This window comes from Gymnogyps californianus, chromosome 1, assembly GCF_018139145.2.
Source record: "Gymnogyps californianus isolate 813 chromosome 1, ASM1813914v2, whole genome shotgun sequence".
Taxonomy (NCBI): domain Eukaryota; kingdom Metazoa; phylum Chordata; class Aves; order Accipitriformes; family Cathartidae; genus Gymnogyps; species Gymnogyps californianus.
In genome coordinates this window covers 194,800,026-194,817,934 of record NC_059471.1, presented here as the reverse complement: position 1 = coordinate 194,817,934, position 17,909 = coordinate 194,800,026, and the positions used below count along the sequence as shown (strand labels likewise).

Genomic DNA, 17,909 nt, shown 5'->3' with positions numbered 1-17,909 from the left:
GCTACTTAGGAGCAATTGCAAAAAGTCAGTTTATTCTCCGCCCCCCCCCCCCCCCCCCCCCAAAAATTGCTAGTAAAATCATAGGAGAAATTGTATGAAAGTGATGCTAACTAAATACAACTTTGTGGTTACAGTGATAGCTATGAGGAAGATATTAAGGCATCTGCTCTGATAAATGTCCATCTTTGATTCTTTATTGAGTCTGTTGTTGAGTAAGAGTGAGAAGGTTATGGACCATTTTTTCAGTTTTCAATAGTGAGTCTCAATTTTTATTGAAGGTCCTGAAATCAACATCTAATCAGCCAAGAAATGCAAGTTGTTCAATTTGTTCTTGATTACAGTTTAAAAAAACCATGGTTTTCTGTTTTTAATAGGTGGAACAGTAAAAGAAGTCTGGAAGCTTACAAAAAGATTTAAATGTGTTATTCCTGTGAGATCCACAGAAGATAATCTTGAATTATTAGATCTTTCAGCTCCTTTTCTTTTACAAGGGAACATAAAATATTATGGGTAGGTTAAAAGTATTTGTTGATATTTTAATCGTTGCAGTAATAGACAGATATCATTTTCTTCAGTAATTCAAACCGCAGTACTCAAGGGATAACTTACCTAAAGATTCTTTGATGCAAAATACATAACGTGATCAGCAGTACTGAGATCAGGGATGAAATGCCATACTACTACCTCGTATCAAAGGACTCAACTGCAGCTGGGCTTTATCTTGCTGTATAAATCTTATGCCCTTTATTACACAGCACCCCAGGTTCAGTCTTGCCTGTGGCGTGTGGGTAGGGCAGTATACTACAGAGATGGAAATGCACATATGAGTCTCTTGAGGCTACAGAATGCCTAAATCTTCCTCTTTTAGTCCAGATCTTCCATTTTCTGGCCAGAAAAATACCATTTTCTGGTCTTACTCATTAGACTAAAGTCACAACATATGTTGCTTTAAAACTGTATGCTGGTCTTTTTGTACACGGTTAATATTTAAACAGAGACCCAGAAAATAATTTCAGGCTGTCAATCCACGTCTCATTCTCTCTCTCATTCCTAGTGTTGGGAAAGCTTGGGTTTTGGAAGAAATAAGGGATTTTGGACAGTCTTTCCTCACCATTTGCCATTTATTGAGATCCACAACACTGCAAAGTGCCTTACCTATTTGTGGATGTCAGTCACTGTAGAGACAACTTCAACGGGTTTCTGAATTGCACCGTTCCAAGGCTGTGGAATATGGTACACACATCTAGGCCTGGCATCTGTGCTATGCCATGCAATACCCTGTTCCTGCTCAATGAGAGCTAGCAGCAGCATGTTCTCCCAGTACTGCACAGCAGCATGCAGTTGCTGAGCTCAGAAATACCAGTCTACTTCATGCAAGCCATTGAGTCCTCCCTCTCAGCAGTCCTAATAAGTTCAAGCAGAGCGCTGTGTTGCGCTGCTTCAGTGCTGTAGGCAGTAAAAAAATTTCTGTGCAGAAATATTGAATGTTTCACATGAACCCTAAAGTTTCCCATAAGGGCCTGATAAAATGAATACAGATGATTTCTCTTTGTCATATATTTTTTTGACCTTTCCAGATATGGCTGTCCACAGCTTTTTTAAATAAAGGCAATATATAGGTATTCCTACTGGGACTGGATCTTCACCAGTACAAAGTATTTCCCCTTGCACTTTCATAATCCATGTATTTCCCTAGGTACGCACAACTCACCTTCAGACATCATTCTCTGTTTAAATGGCTGTATTGTAAAAGCCAACGCTCTGCAAGATACTCCATGATTGTTTATAGGATATCTAGGAAGGAACCTCATAAGGATGTTGACATTTCAGAGCTCTGTTTCATGTGCTTTTTTATCAGTAGCATATACTTAGCAAAGTCTAAAAAAAATTCTGTAGAGTAGAATGAAAAGCAAAGTTATTTTTGCTGTAGGAATGAGCTTGAATACCTGTATAAATATTTATATGTGTGTGCATATGCATGTATATTCATATATATATATATATAAAAAAAATACACAGACACTTGCATATAAAAAAAACTCACAGCTAAGTTACTTTATTGGAGTTTGGGTGGTTTTTTAAAAGGAAAAAAGTAACTTCGTTGAGCTTGTCTTTATATCACTTGAGCAGAACTAGTGCAATTGATTTTTATGACACATTTTGCATGTAATTCTAAAATATAATAAATGTCTATTTTAAGTTCTAACTGTAGTATATTAGCACAGAAGCTTAATTTGGAAAAAATAGTTGTTCTGTAATTCTATTCCTTGAGGCAAATGAGAACAACTTACTTTGAAAACAGTTCTTCAATATTTTTGTCCACTTGCAGCATTTGCTTACTATGTCACATGTAAAAATTATAATTACTGGTGTAAATACACCAGTAGTAAAAGAGATTTAATAACTGATAGTTAATATTTTTTAACATAGGTAAAGCCAAATTTCTCCTCTAACCCTGTTGTGTTTTTAGTGTGTGCTACAAGTTCAGATTCATTCCTGCTTTTACAAAGTGAGATGTTTGTATTGTTAAACAACAAAGTAGTGACATATGAATATATTTTTAGCAGTGATCTTAGAATATATGTTTAGCAATGTAGTGATCTTAGAATCATAGAATGGTTTGGGTTGGAAGGGCCCTGTGAAGATCATCTAGTCCAGCCTCCCTGCCACGGAGGGATTGATTTATTTCTTCTAGGTGATAATTCAAAAGCAGCATAAAGGGTTTTGATGTGGTCTAAAGCTTGTGTGCTGGTAAAATAGTTATTTTAAACAGCAATAGAAATACTTTTACACTCCCACTGAGTAAGGAAATCAGATTTTTTTTTTTTTTTTTTTTTTTTCTGTACAGAAAGCTTCTAGTATAAATAAATCAGTTTGGTTAATCTCAGTATCTTGTTTCAAATGCTAGGTGCAAGCAGTGTTCAACTCCAAAGCCTATCAAGAGTCTAAGTTCCATTGCAGCAGAACAACGACCATCATGGGAACCAACTGAAATAGCACAAGGTCAGCTGACATGATATTGTCCTGAAATACTTTTGTGTCTTGATTCTGAAGTGTTCATATGAAATAATTTGGTTTCTGGGTTGCAGTTTAGTACAGAAAGCATGTAATTTATGGTTATGCTTGAGTCTAAAGCTGTAAAATTTATTCACCTTTTACCAGTTGAAATAACATATTTACTTTTGAAACCATTACAGTATGAATTAAAGGATTTTATATGTTGAATAGTTTCTTCTACCATAGGTGTCACTAGTAACACCTATCGTAGTACAGATGTGATGAATTTTTGGTTGTAGATGTCATTTTTAAACGGCGTACATGCTTGCAGTCCTAGAAATTAGTCTTGCTTTTCCTTTTGAAGATACAGTTTTTCTGACCTAAACTAAAGAGAGTCTTAATGACTGGTACAAGTTAGACTTTCATCTTCTGTAAGCCTTATCAATGCTAAGCATATTCCAGAGCGTCTGCAAGAAATAATATTCAAATGAAAGGAATTATACCATAACATATATGTGCGTTCCATGCTTTGTGTGTTCCTTGTGTTACTTTATGTAGTTAACACGTTCAAATGCTGGAGGTAAAATGGAGTTTAAAACTTCACAACACATTAAGGAAAAACAATATTTTCATGTTTATCAATTCATGTTCTAACATATTAGTTGGAATATCTAGCAGTATCTAAGCTTGGTAAAGACTTTATAAAAGAAAAAAACTACTCAAGCAATACAGTGGTTCTCTTAAATAAACTGGTCATAATTATATTCTATTAAATAAATGTAAATTAACATAACTGGCAGTGTTACAGCACCTGCAATTGACAATTAATTCTCAAAATGAAAACAATATTCATTAAATGCATTCTGGCATTTAAACTATTTTATGTATATTATTCTTTTATCATCTGTATTTTCAGACTAAATAATAACCTACAAGTATATCAGATCAGTTGAACATAAAATGACGAGCCAATTTAAGTAGATGTACCCAGAAAAGACTGATGCAGAGTTACAGTAATTTTGTATGTTTAAGTTACTTTACGTTTGCAGCATAACAGTTACTGCTGCTAGTGAGAGAATGACTACAGTCATTTACTTACGCTGGAATATTTTCAGAACTGCCAGCAAAGTTTTTCTGAATAAGACTGCCTGGTAGCTTTTACTACATCATATGAAAAAAATTGTTTTCCTCAGAAGATATGTTTTCAGGTGGAGTGCTGTCTTATTATCACTGAATTAAAAGCAAGTCTCCTTTAATCTTCCATGGATAAAAGAACAGGAGTAGGAGGATCCTACCAAGGTAGGATCTAAGATCTAAGCAAATATTAGCATTTCTTTTACTAGGATGAGAATAAGTACTTAAAAATCTTTCTGCATTTTTATGGACTCATCTATTCAAGTGTTTCTAGGCAAATTGCAATGCGCTTTTAAAATACGAACCACATTTTGCTATTCAGAGCCTCTATTTTTTGGCCTGTCAATTTGTACTTTTAATGACAGTATTCGGAGTCAGTTACTATTAAAGGAGGGATATTGTCAGCTTGAGTTGTTATGGTTTGTCTTGCATATTCACTTTAAGAAACAGATCAATTTTTTTTTCCTTCAGTTTTAGGTATTGAGCCACTCCAGTATGTTTTTATTATGAAGTTTACACTGGTTGATGGAACAGGAGCACTAAATGCATACCTTTTTGATTATGTAAGTAAATCTAGGAAAAGGTAGACTCTACAAATTATGTGGGTTTGGATTTTATTTGTTTTTAAAATAGCAAATGTACAGAAATATTCATTCTATGTTACCTGCAATGTTTTGCGGGGACAGTTACAAGTGCTGTAATGTTATTAATACTGTCCATCAATGAAGATGTACAGAATGTAATTTTTAGTAATTTTTCAATAAAATATCAGAGTATAGAATATCAAAACATAAAGACAAAACTGAATCTTTTAGATAGATTATTTGGTATTTCCATAGACTTTTATACATTTCCATGGCTGAATTTCTCTTTTATTGGCAATGTTCAATTATGCAGCCTGAATGCTGTGTGAATGATGGGAGTGTTTCAGGATTTATGCAGGTAACTTCTGGATTAGTTCAAAATGTCATTGCCTCTTTTTTTAACTCTCAGTAGAATCTATCCATGCAGTAATTCTTGATTTTTGTTTCGTATGACCATGAGGAAGAAGGGGCCTTCCTGCCCCTGAACCTAGGCAGGACTCAGCTATAGCTATACAGATACTTGTCCTTGATTTCAGAAGCAGTTTATCCAACTGCTTTGCTAACCGTAGAATTAACCTATCTTCAGTTTTCTCTGAAGCAACTTAAGACCATTCCTGCTACCTGAGACACTGAAGAACAGATGATTTTCCTGTCACTACACACTGTATAATGATTTTACCTTCTGAAGGCTAAAAAAACACCGTTCATTCTATCTTCTTCCATACAAGAGTTTTTTTCATATCAGAGTTTTTTTCTTCCATCTCAGAGTTCTTTGAAAACTCTGACCATCCTCGCTGTTGTTCTTCTGGATTCTTCCCAGGTGGCCCACATCTTCCTTGAAATGCTAAAACAGTACCCTAGCGTGAGGCATTGCCAGATAATGCTTCTGTATGTATAAACCAGTATGGTGATCACTTAATTTCTTGCTTACTGATTCATGGTATAATCCCTTCATTTCTGAGTAGAGCCTCATCTTTAAGAAATTATTCCTCATTCTTTGTTTGAGCAGTTGATTTGGCTTGCTTAAAAGCAGTATTTTATACGTGTATCTGGTGGAAAGTGTGGTTGGTTTTTTTTTTTTTTTTGTCCTACTAGCTCTCAAGTTTGTCAAAAATTAATTCTAATTCTTTACTCCTGTATACTTGCAGTTCCCCCAGCTTGGTTTTGTCTGTAAGCATAGTGGGCCTATTTCCTATTCCATAAAGCATGTCACTAATGAAAATTCTCAAAATCACCAGACTTAGGACAATCCTCTGCAGAATCCACTTTGGACATCTCCCATTTTGACAGTAAACTACCAAATACTCTTCAGGATTTTTTTTATTTATTTCCTTTTTTACTCTAATTCATAAGCTTTATTATTAGATTAGCAGTTTGATGCACAAAGATGGTTTGAGTAAGAATTTTTTGTGATGCTGAAGGTGGAGGATTTCTAACTGACAAGAGCTGGTCATTGCTTCCTGGATCTCCAATTTAGGGATGAATTGTATACGTCTAGCATCCGTATTAGTGAATTTACTCCTTTACATGTATTTTTCTGTGCAGTAGAAATATCTGTTGCTATGTACTTTGTGGGTTTTTTCCTTTTGTTTTACCTTTTGGGTTTGGTTGGTTGGTTGGTTTGGTTTTTACACACATGCACACACCCATTTTAGTTACTACCCTAAATTTTAAGACGGTATGTCAATCATTTTGAAAAGGGAAAAGAATAAAAAAGTAAGAACTTGGTAAAGAAGAGAATTAAAATCTAAAATAGATTAGTATTACATTGTACCTTTTGTCCTTCTATAAGTGCATTTGTGTGTTTTCTGATTCCAGCAGTTCATAGCTGGGAATATCAGGATCTCACAATACTCGTCTGGAGTAATCTGTCTACACAAGTGGAAAATAGTCAGTGTAGTGGCACTTCAGAGTTATAATTTTGTCCAAAATGGGACAGAGAAACAATTTAGTGGGATGGGTTTTTTTCCCCACAGCAATGCTATTTAATGTGTATATATCCGCATATTTTCCACCATTGTACTGAATGACTTTGAATGGGACTTTGAAGGGAATACTCTTCCTTGTTTAATTTTAAGACTGTAATTAAAAATAATATTGGAAAAAATGTGTGTTTTCTTAAAATACACAGTGTGTTAGCAGCAAAGGAGGTCAAAGACTGTAATCCCCATTTCAGCTAGTCATCTCGTCCTTCTACTGTCCTTTTTCCTTTTTATATCGAGAAACTAAACTGCAAAAGGAAGGTGGGGGAAAAGATTTTAAACCATCTCTTGATGCAGAATTCCAAAAATCTCTGCTTCAGTGTAGCTCAGGTTCTTATCAGATACTGCTCACTACTACAGCTTAGCTGCAGGAAAAAAACCACCATTTCTTCTGAAGTGCCAGCTGCTAGCATTCCTGCTGGTGGTACTTCAAAGACAAGCCAATACCGTCCAAGCCTAAACTCGGGTCCTTCAGCACCACCTGAGAAGGAACTGGGCTACTTTGAAGTGCAACTTTACACTAGCTTCCAGTCGCACTTCTGTAGGAACGCCCTCAGTTCTTTTCTTTCCTCTCCTCTTTATAGGAAAAGTCACTGAAGGAAAAAATTGAAAAGTTTTATAGTCAGAAGAAGAATTGGAAGAGTGAGAGGACAAAGTAGTTATCTGTGTCAATTTTGCTGTTGGATTATCCGCTAACTTCTAATCACTTTGGTTAAATGTGTAATACAAAAATTATACAAAGGCAGATTATTCTGTATTTGTATCTTTTAACAAAAAGGAGAAATTGCCATCAAAAACCTTAGCTCACTTTGTGAAGATACAAGATGATGAGCCTTTATAGACACAAAATCAGGTAACAAACTTGGAAAGAATAAAATGGGAGTTTTGTCAGTCATTCTTGCTGTATATGGTTTAAAAATACACAGAAAAGGTTTATTTAACGTTTCAGTGTTCCATTCTTTATTTTACTCCTCCATTCAGAAAGGTATTCCACAGTATAAGCCTTTCTCCGTAGTTTCTAAAACTATCAACAAATGAAACTCAAACTAAGGGAGTTCCACTTGTATGAAGCCAGGTTGCAGTGCCCCCTTGTTTTCAGGTGACTTTGTTCCTCTCAAAATGTTCTGCTCACTGCAGTGAGGGACTGTTGAGGAGGACTGACCATCCTCTCCGGCCATAACATTGTCTGGTTATGGAGGTTTATGAGGAGTATCTGCCAGTTATGTTTACAGACCTACATGTGTGCTTTCTGGGTGGCTGTCGTCCCTGAATACTCAGGGGTACTGAAATACAGACTGTTAATTTTTTCAGACAGTTTGGTTTTTTTCTGTATCTGGACAGTTTTAGAAATAATACTGTTCTTCTGTTGTATTACCTATCTGGATAGTTTTAAGTTCCTTAAATGATAAAAGAACATGCAGTCAGGGTTCTGGCTAATGATGTCTTACCCCTCTTCCAACACCTCATAATTTTCTGTTCTCTTCCAGGAAAAGTTTTTCCAAATTCCTGCCTCTGAAATCTTAACTAATAATTTTCTTCAGCAAAAGATGCAGATGACCATGAATACGCTCTGTCCTCCAGGAAGAAAATTAGGTCAGCTTGCCATTATTTTAAAAGGGGGATGGGAAGGGAAAGGGTCTTTCAATCTGCTATTGCATATGCAAAGTCTTCGAATTCAACTTATGAATGGGCAAAACTCAGAACAGAGAAATGCAGGAGTCTGTACGGAGAGTTCCAATTAATTTGTTTTGATACATTTCTTTAATAGTAGAACTCACTTTTGAGAAAGAAAAGTAATGGTTCAGTAAATTCTCATGTAGCATGCAGTGATGTGTGAATACAGTCATGTCTATGCAGGCACTAACATGTCATTTGTATGCATATGGAAGTTAACCAGAACATCCTCATACTGAATGTCACAGCACGTTAGGGAAATCTGAAAGGGAACTCAGCGTATGGCACATGCTTTGGGTGAGATTCTACTTTTGAATGCACATGCTGATTTAGAGCATCCCTTGCTACAGAAAACATCTATGGAAATTGAGCAAAAACTTAATCCAAATCCAGTCACAGAGGTTTTTGTGCAGTGTTTCTGTTGCGGCAGAAAGTAGCTCTGCCTAAACTACACACGTCCAAGATAGCTATATGTCTCTGCCGCAGCGCCGACCTCCGGAGTGTACTTCCTCTAAGTACATGGCTGTCAGTGAGCACCACAACCATGCTGGAGTCTTTACCATACTTATAAAAAATGGCCCTGTTGTAAAGGGTGTAAAGGATGTTCCCTTTGAGACCAATGAAATTCTCTCATTGAGACACATGGAGATGAGTTTTTATTCTTGGAAAGTCTTTATATGTGCTATACTGTGGTACAACTAGTGGTACCACAAGTGTTTCGGGGGGCAGTGCTGGGGCAGGGAGGGCGAAGCTTGGAAGATTGTCACTGAACACCATTTCAGATGGTGCGGGAAATTTTAAGATACAGATTGGAATCTCAAAATTAGTAATTCATTTCTCTTCCTGTTGACTGTTGTATACATTTAGATATCCTAGTTAAGATCCTGCTCAAGTTATACTTCTCTCCTATAAAAGTTAGAAATGAGTATTAAACAATAATTTGGGTTTTGTTTGTAGATGACTTGCCATGGCTGGAATGCTTCATCAAGTCCTATAATGTCAGAGATGCAATGAAACGTCAAGTTTATTACCAAATTTTTGACACTACAGTTGCTGAAGATGTTGTATAGTGATATGTTGCTGATAGGAAATAATCCAGTAAGAATCCAGTTTTGGGGGATTTTGGGATCAGAGACTGTATTGAAAAAAACTTTGTTCCTTTCTTAGGACTTCAACCTGTATGTATGAAGTTTTAGTTTGCATATCAATGTGAATGGGAATTATGCTTTGATGTATTTACTGCTTTCCTGGCATACAGCCTTATGATCTGAGTGCAAGTGGAGGTGCTAAGCTTTTCACTGGAGGCTGCTTGGCTCGGGCTGATGGAAGCAATCTAGTATCCATCTGTCCCTCAAAAAGGCAGTGATCAGGTGACTCTAAACTGGTGAGTTTTACTCAGAAAATGTAGTCAGAATGATGCTGCTTTGTTCATTTCTGTATTAAAATAAACGATCTCAGCAGAGATAGGGAAAAGCAGCTCTTCAGTAAATTTTCTCTCAGACTACTTTGTGCAAGCATGTGTCTGTTCTCAGCCAGTTCGACAGGGAGGTTGTCCGTTTTTAGAGATTTCTTTGATTTTGCACTGATATGTACATTTAGGCAGAACTCCTCCTATTAATCATACTAAGGTAACTGCTATGTGTACCAGTTACTATAGATTTTGATGGAGTTATGAATGTGACCGTGTAATGATCATCACTAAAGTTAAAGTCAAGCTATGGAAGTAAGGTAGTGTAAAATTGTAAAATGAATATTGACATTCGCTAGATTGTAATGCTTTTTAAGGTGGCCCTATTGGGTACCAAAGTTGTTAGCATGCTTATTAGCTGGGTCTGTGTTTTCAAAGGCTCTCACATATCTGTCTAAATTTACTGTCAGATCACACTGCCCAGATCTGCCTTTTCTGTCTTACATAATCAGATTGTATGACTAAATTTAAGAGATACGGAACTGATCTAGTGATATCATGGCTTGAAAATACTGCTGGACTAGAAAAATTACTCGGTGGTTTTACTTTGCATTCAGAAGTCCATAGGACAAATTCAGGACATGTTTCTCCAAGGATAATTAATGTAGAAATCCCTGTCAAATCAAATGCTTTCCATCAGAGCAAAATTACTTAATATTTGCAACAGCTGTTTTTTAAGGAATTTCAGAAGCAAGATGGAATACTTGTAAGTAGATTATTATTTTGATAGTAGATGACATTTTATTTTTTCATTTTTCAGGGCTGTTTGGTAGATTATGCAATTTGTCATTTAAAATTTCATCTAAATATCTTCTGATAATTTTCTGATACTCTAAAAAATTATACTAGGTTTATATGTCATAAACCAGGAGATTGTTCTTTATTGGTTGGCGTATGGGGAGAACCAATATTAAAAGTGGTTAGTGGATATTTCCTTTAAAAAGTATGAAAAAACCCAACTTTGGAATTGAAAAAACAGTTTACCAAAGAGCAGTACTGGCTTATGAAAGCTTGCTTGAATCTGTGAATAAATGCATAAACAAAAAATAGTTATAACAAGTTATTAAATGAATATTATAAAACTTTAGACACTGGCCGTATCCAATGATTTCAGAAGTTAGGGGTTAAATTCAAGGCAATCTTTTTTGCTTTTCTTGCATACAGTGTATGAAAACACTGGAAGGAAATGTTTCTATTTTTAGATTTTTGTTAACAACTCTGATAGCTATTGATATTGTACATTTTTTCTAAGTAATTCTTTGTAAAGTAATAAATAAGAATATGTTTTGAACTTCGGTGTAAATTAAATCAATTTCACCACATCCCTTGTCTGAGATCCCTGCCGGAAAACTCTGCACATGCATCACTTGATTGTTTTACTATTGAATATTGTATTAAAATGTTTAATAAAGATTTTTCCAAATATTGAGTTTTTCTTGTACTTGACTTTTAGTTCCTAGTTCATAAGACTGTGAAAACTTTGTCATCAGTAGCCTTCATCCAACAAAATGCTCCAAATGAATGTTTGTATAGTTTGTTGGCTTGAAACGTACATGTTTAATTCTCTTTCTAAATATAATTCATAGAAATAATTTTAATTAGTAATTAAGAATCATGTATTTGGCAATACTAAAGATGACTGTATAGAAAGGAATTGGTGCACAGACAGTTGAAAAGATCTGTGTCTCATTGGTAGCCTTTATACGGAGCAACGGAAGTCACTGAGATGGGACTCGGACCTTTAGTTACTTATCCTGGTCAGCGCTGAGGCCTGTGAAAAGCTGACTGATGGATGGAAATCTTGAGGTTGCTGTGTCCTGAACTTACAGCACCAACAGACTCCAGCTTCTGAAAGCTGAGCATCTCGGGCAGCAATGACTTTTAGCTATTACTAGCAACCGCCTTCGTAGAAACAAAAGTCACGTTTCCCTTGGTCAGTTTCTTGACCAGGTATGTGATTTAAATTTCTAAAACATCAATAAAAGGTCAAATGTCTATTTTAATTGTTTAAAAAAATTACTGAAATAGATCATAATGTATTTAAAGACACTCAAAAGTTGAACCAATAGTAGATCAGGTACATTGGTACACTCAGATCCAATGAAAAATCCAGGCATGTCTTCCTGGTGTCTCATCTTCTTCCTCCATCCACATACATCCCAGTATACAGGGTAACCACATCAAAACATCAGCTTCTTAAAAGAAATGTAGGCTAAATGGTGAATACACATGGAATGTGAAGTACGTAGCACACAGCAACATCACCACAGGCAAGGGCAAAGAATATCTGATTGTAAAGGAGGAGCTGTGAGGGAAAATAATAAAACTATAAAAGAACAATAAAGGAACATGAACCCATCCCCCCTCCAATTACACAGGTAAGTGCATAAAAGTGTTAAAACTGTAATTAAAAAAAAAGAGAGAGTTTTCAGGAAAAAAAAAAAACCACAAAACAGAAAACAAAATAAATGTGGAATAGTGTTTTCAGGGGTGCCTATATGGTTGGGCTCCTTGAAGTCCTTGTTTAAGGGGGTTTAAAAACTTAAGATTGGAAGTCTCTCCAAAGTCAGTTGAATTTAAGCTCTTGGATGCCTCACTCTCTTGAAACTCCAATTGGAAAGACAGAATGTAAGTAAATAACATATTGCAGAAACAAGGAGGCATTCTTGGTAGGTGACCTGCTGTTCGGTGGTGACTGAACTTTCTCATCAGCTTTTGCTGTTACGGGAGCCAGAGATTTACAGACAAGACTTTGAAATGTTCTGCTTAATACTAATCCTTTGGCTACTGAGCAGCAGGAAGTGGGATTGCAAAAAAGACAGTAGAGCCCACAGGCTAACAAGCTGAGGTTTGCAACAGAAGGGAGAGAGTTTATTGTGCTAACAGGGATGAGTGCTTAGCTCTTCAATACCCCAGTGGTTTACGTCACAAGAATTTATTCACGTTAGGTCACTTTTTGGCCAAAGCCATTGCATTAATACGGGAAACTGGCAGGAACTGGGGCACTGCAATAAGGGGCAAGGCCAAATATTGAAAAGGAGTTGTGAAAAAAATTAGGCAAATACCTATGTTCAAGTTCTTCAGATGGAATGGGAGCACTGCAGAAAGTTTTCTTCAGTGGAGGAGAGAAAAAATTTCAAATAAGAATTTACTTGAAATAAGCATTATTCCAAGTGTACTGAACAGTGAATATTAAGAATTGGAAACAAGGAAATTCAGCAGAAGATGGAGAGAGAAGGAAAGAACAGTTTCAGAGGACAGTAGCAAAGGCAAGAAGTGATAGTAGAGAGTCTTTATGAGACAGTTTGCTGCAGCTCCTGTTCACAGCATTTCTTATACATGAAATTCCCAGTAAGAACTATGGTTTGTGGAAACATCCATTGAAGGATTACCCGATCCGAAGTGCTTGAAAAATGTAGAGCAGAATTGTGCTATAATTAATGAATTCATATTTGTGGTAAAGCTATGGATGGGCTTCACCCCAGAACAGTGCTACAATGTGGTTTTCCTTCTTGTTTTCTGCTACAACTCCAATACATGCATACAGAGGTACCTCCATAAAACTGCTGCAATGTTACCATGTGTCTGCATAAACCTGGCAAATTGAAAGCCTAGGAATATATCTACATTTAGTAGATACTTGTTTTAATTTGATTTTTTGCAAGTAAACTAGGAGGAAATATGCTTAATGTGGAAATATGTGCCAGAGAGAAAAAAACGATTTTTTTATCATCACTGTTCTATTACACACAAAGCTTTGAGCATAAATTTGTTCTGTACCTTCTCCTGTGTGTGTACAGCCGTGGACTACCACTGTTAAAAAATACGGTTTTGTGAAGTACAAGCTAAACCTTTATAATGGAGTCCGTATTTAACTGTAATTTCGAAGACTGGCTATCAGGTAGCTTTGAATTATGGAGGTGTTACTTCACTGAAAGGACTTCTCTGAATGACGGCAGTTTAGAAATGCTGCTTGAATTTTGTGACTAAAAGAATGGCAAAACTGAACACTGAAATCTGCTGATAGGACAGATTTAAGTACAGACTTTATTTCTTTCTTCTTCTGTCTACAAATGACCCCTTAAGCAACTCAAAACCCCTCTGAAGCAATGTTTCAAATGACAAATATGATCAGTCACAGGCAGGATGTGTATTACCAGACAGGCTTGTTATTGTTTTTAACAGGGGGGTGGGTAAGGGGCTTGCACCAGACAGCAGTGTTTAATGCTATTTTCCTGGCGTACATTCATATGCTACTCCATCTTGAAGGATACTCTTTTCCTATCACCATTTACTGTGCTAAAGGCGCAAAATCTGATACAAAAATGAAGCGGTTGCAGTGATTGAGTTTGACATAAACCCACGGTATAAAGAGATGTCAAAGATCGTCTTGACATGCTGCCCTTCAGTTTCTCATCATGCATAGGTACCCTGGTACATATAGTGATAGGCATAAGGTCTCACTGCTCATAAAGCTACAGTTGTCTTAAAGGGAGATGACTACGCTTCCGCTATTTGCTGTGTTTTGTCGAGGGTAAACCAACTAACGTTAAAAGTAAGGAGAAAGGTGAAGAATTGCTTTTTCCCCTACAGGTCAGTCAATGCATTTGTTAGCAATGTGCTGCGGCTTGGGTCCTTCTTGCAGGAGAAAGAAGCAGAAAAGAAAGCTTGAAAAGCTTCGTTTGAAGGGCTGGGAAAGGTCAGAAGTTACACATGAAAGGACAGTTAGGAACGAGGAGTGCCCCTTAAATATCTAACGGTGCACTTCTAAAAATCAGATATTGTAACTTGAAAATCCTGATGCAAATCTGTTGCCTGCCATGATCTTTATGATTTGATAATGAATAACCTTTTTAATATTATTCCAATCTGTACATAAGTGATTAACTAGACTACTAATTCACGACTATGTTTCTAAACAAGTTTAATTCCTCTGGATCCAGTTACCGGAAATTGTTTCTATCTGAACTGAGAGAGGTCAGTTTGTTTTTCCTTTAAAAACTGTGTGGAAAAAAAAAAACTTGGCAGAATTACAATATTCGTCATTAGCTAGATGCATTCTTGCACTTCACCAAGTGCCAGGGCCTGCTCACATCAGATCATTTTTTCTGGCAAGGACTATATTACACAATGATACCTTGTTAAGTGTACCTTTTCACAGCAAGCTTACCAAGGCATTGTAAAAATAGCAATAGTTTTCAAAGCTCATTTAGCTCTTCCGTAAGACCTGGAAAAATGTGAATGTCTTTGGCCTGCTTTTCAATCTGGGTAAAGAGGTGGCTGATCTGACGTGATGGGGCAGGGAATTCTTAACTCATTTCTTAGTGGCTATGGCAAAGGCACACAAGCCTCATTTTAAATATTGAGGTCATTGGCTAATATGTGTCAGGAAAGCATAGAGCTGTACTCTATGACAGAAATACTCCTGTCAAGAGCACATGCAGCAAAGGAAATCAGAATTGGAAATCCATTCCAATTGAAACTGACACAAGGAAAAATGTGACACTGATATATTCTGCTTTTGGTAATTCAGCTTTGGCAAAGAATTCTGGTCTGAAACTTAAACCAAATAATACATAAAAACTTAATCTGATGAAAAGTGTAATGAAACTACTTGCTCAAATAGAGTAGAGACCTCAGAAGAGGCACTGTATTGAGAAGCACTTTTTTTCTTATTGGAGATCAACTTGTCTTCCTTGAGTGTTTCATTCTTTAAGCATTTCTCCTCATAGTCGATATACTTAGGTTCCTGTCATGGTTTAACCGGAGCCAGCAACTAAGCACCACGCAGCTGCTTGCTCACTCCCCCCACCCAGTGGGATGGGGGAGAGAATCGAAAAAAAACCTTCACGGGTTGAGGTAAAGACAGTTTAATAGGACAGAAAGGAAGGAAAAAGTAATGATAATGATAATAATATGACAATAATAACAATAAAAGAATTAGGATATACAAAACAAGTGATGCACAATGCAATCGCTCACCACTCGCTGACCGATGCCCAGTTAGTTCCCGAGCAGCGATCTGCCCCTCCCGGCCAACTCCCCCCAGTTTATATACTGGGCATGACATCATATGGTCTGGAATATTCTTTTGGCCAGTTTGGGTCAGCTGTCCTGGCGGTGTCCCCTCCCAGCTTCTTGTGCCCCTCCAGCCTTCTTGCTGGCTGGACATGAGAAGCTGAAAAACCCTTGACTTAGTATAAACACTACTTAGCAACAACTAAAAACACCAGCATGTTATCAACATTATTCTCACACTAAATCCAAAACACAGCACTGTACCAGCTACTAGGAAGAAAATTAACTCTATCCTAGCCAAAACCAGGACAGTTCCCAATCCAGTCCAACCAACCCTTGGATTTTCCAGCTTATTTTACTGGAACTAAAGTCTAACCATCTATGTCAGCATAGAAACACCATCACTTGGAGACTGTCATTGCTTTGGGATCTAGGAGGCTATCCTGAACATATCAGGTGATAAGAAATGTCACTAATATTAACATCTCCTCCTTGTAGTCTTTCCTATCTGTAGTGAGGCAGCTGGAAGGCAGTTGTACAAGGAGTTAGAGATCTGTGCTTGCTGCCCTCTTGTCCTGGTTTTGACTGGGATAGAGTTAATTTTCTTCCTAGTAGCTGGTACAGTGCTGTGTTTTGGATTTAGTGTGAGAATAATGTTGATAACACTCTGATGTTTTAGTTGTTGCTAAGTAGTGCTTATCCTAAGTCAAGGACTTTTCAGTTTCCCATGCTGTGCCAGCAAGAAGGCTGGAGGGGCACAGGAAGTTGGGAGGGGACACAGGCAGGACAGCTGACCCAAACTGGCCAAAGGAATATTCCATACCATATGACATCATGCCCAGTATATAAACTGAGAGGAAGGCTGGCTGGGGGCAGATGACTGCTCGGGAACTGTCTGGGCATCAGTCAGCAGGTGGTGAGCAGTTGCATTGTGCATCACTTGTCTTTTCTTGGGTTTTATTTCTCTCTTTTTTTTGTTATATTCCTTTTCATTACTATTGTTATTATTATTGTTATTATGTTTTTAGTTACTAAACTGTTCTTATCTCAACCCACAAGTTTTACTTTTTTTTCTGATCCTCCTCCCCATCCCACCGGGGAGGGGGAGGAGTGAGCGAGCGGCTGTGTGGTGCTTAGTTGCTGGCTGGGGTTAAACCACAACACCTCTCATGTGTAAAGGTGCACTCTGAATAGCCTGTGAGTGCTTACCAACAGAGTAATCCACAATTACTCATGTGCATGCCTCTGTACCATGGATACCATGCAACTGTTTTATACAATAGCATAATTGATCAAGGTATACACAATAAATGCATAAGTAACCAATTTGGATGTATTCAATATGTATTCAATCATAATTATATGTATAGTGCCTTATCTTCTGCACTTCAAATAATATATGCACCTCTTTGGGAACCATACCTTTATTGAGACAAGAGTATTGGAGTGCACTGTCCAAGGGACTCGTCAAAGCTGAGTCCAGATTCCAAACCTGACAGCTGTCAGTGACTGATGAGTCTGTACCTAGGAGTGCCAGTGAACACAGAGCTGGTGAACCCCACCATGGACTGGAACGCCGTGCAGCATGGCATGACCCACAAGGAGGGGCTCGTCTGATTCTGCAAGAGCTGCGCTTCCCAGCTTCAAGAGGGACATAAGATTGCTGTCACCTTTTCTACAATTTCCATTCTTAATAAATCATCTAACCAGCTTTGAGTGTCGGTGCCTTTCTTTCTGAGATCCCAAAAGAACTGGCGCCTCCTCGGTGCAAAACACCATCACTTTTCGTAGAACATATCAGTATTCCCCTGTTTTTCCTCAAATCCATTCACGAAGGTTGAATATTAAAAAATGCAACAGTTGGTCTTGATCGAAAGGAGAACACTGACAAGTTCAAAATAGCAGCAGCAGATTAAATTGCAGTTTACAATAGCTGTGTCTGCACAGTTGCAAAACATGTATGGATGAGCGTGCGTAATGCCAGGGGGTACTGTGGTAATGCAGCCCCTTAATTCCTCCTTTTCAATTTGTGCTTACTTCCAGGGCTTATTT

At 37.2% G+C, this 17,909-nt stretch overlaps 1 protein-coding gene across 5 annotated transcripts in view; it reads left to right on the top strand.

Moving 5' to 3' along the window:
- Positions 1 to 11,244, top strand: part of POT1 (protection of telomeres 1) — an 81,729-nt gene extending 70,485 nt beyond the window's left edge. For 4 of the 5 annotated variants that reach the window (XM_050907120.1, XM_050907111.1, XM_050907091.1 and 1 more), the window contains exons 17-21: positions 375 to 510; positions 2,909 to 3,003; positions 4,603 to 4,694; positions 8,185 to 8,290; positions 9,329 to 11,244. In XM_050907120.1, coding sequence (XP_050763077.1) covers positions 375 to 510; positions 2,909 to 3,003; positions 4,603 to 4,694; positions 8,185 to 8,290; positions 9,329 to 9,441 — 542 coding nt within the window. In that variant the 3' untranslated portion in view covers positions 9,442 to 11,244. Of the gene's footprint in view, positions 1 to 374; positions 511 to 2,908; positions 3,018 to 4,602; positions 4,695 to 8,184; positions 8,291 to 9,328 lie in introns of those variants that run through there. The other variant, XM_050907128.1, reaches the window with a different exon arrangement.
- Positions 11,245 to 17,909: the final 6,665 nt, after the last annotated feature.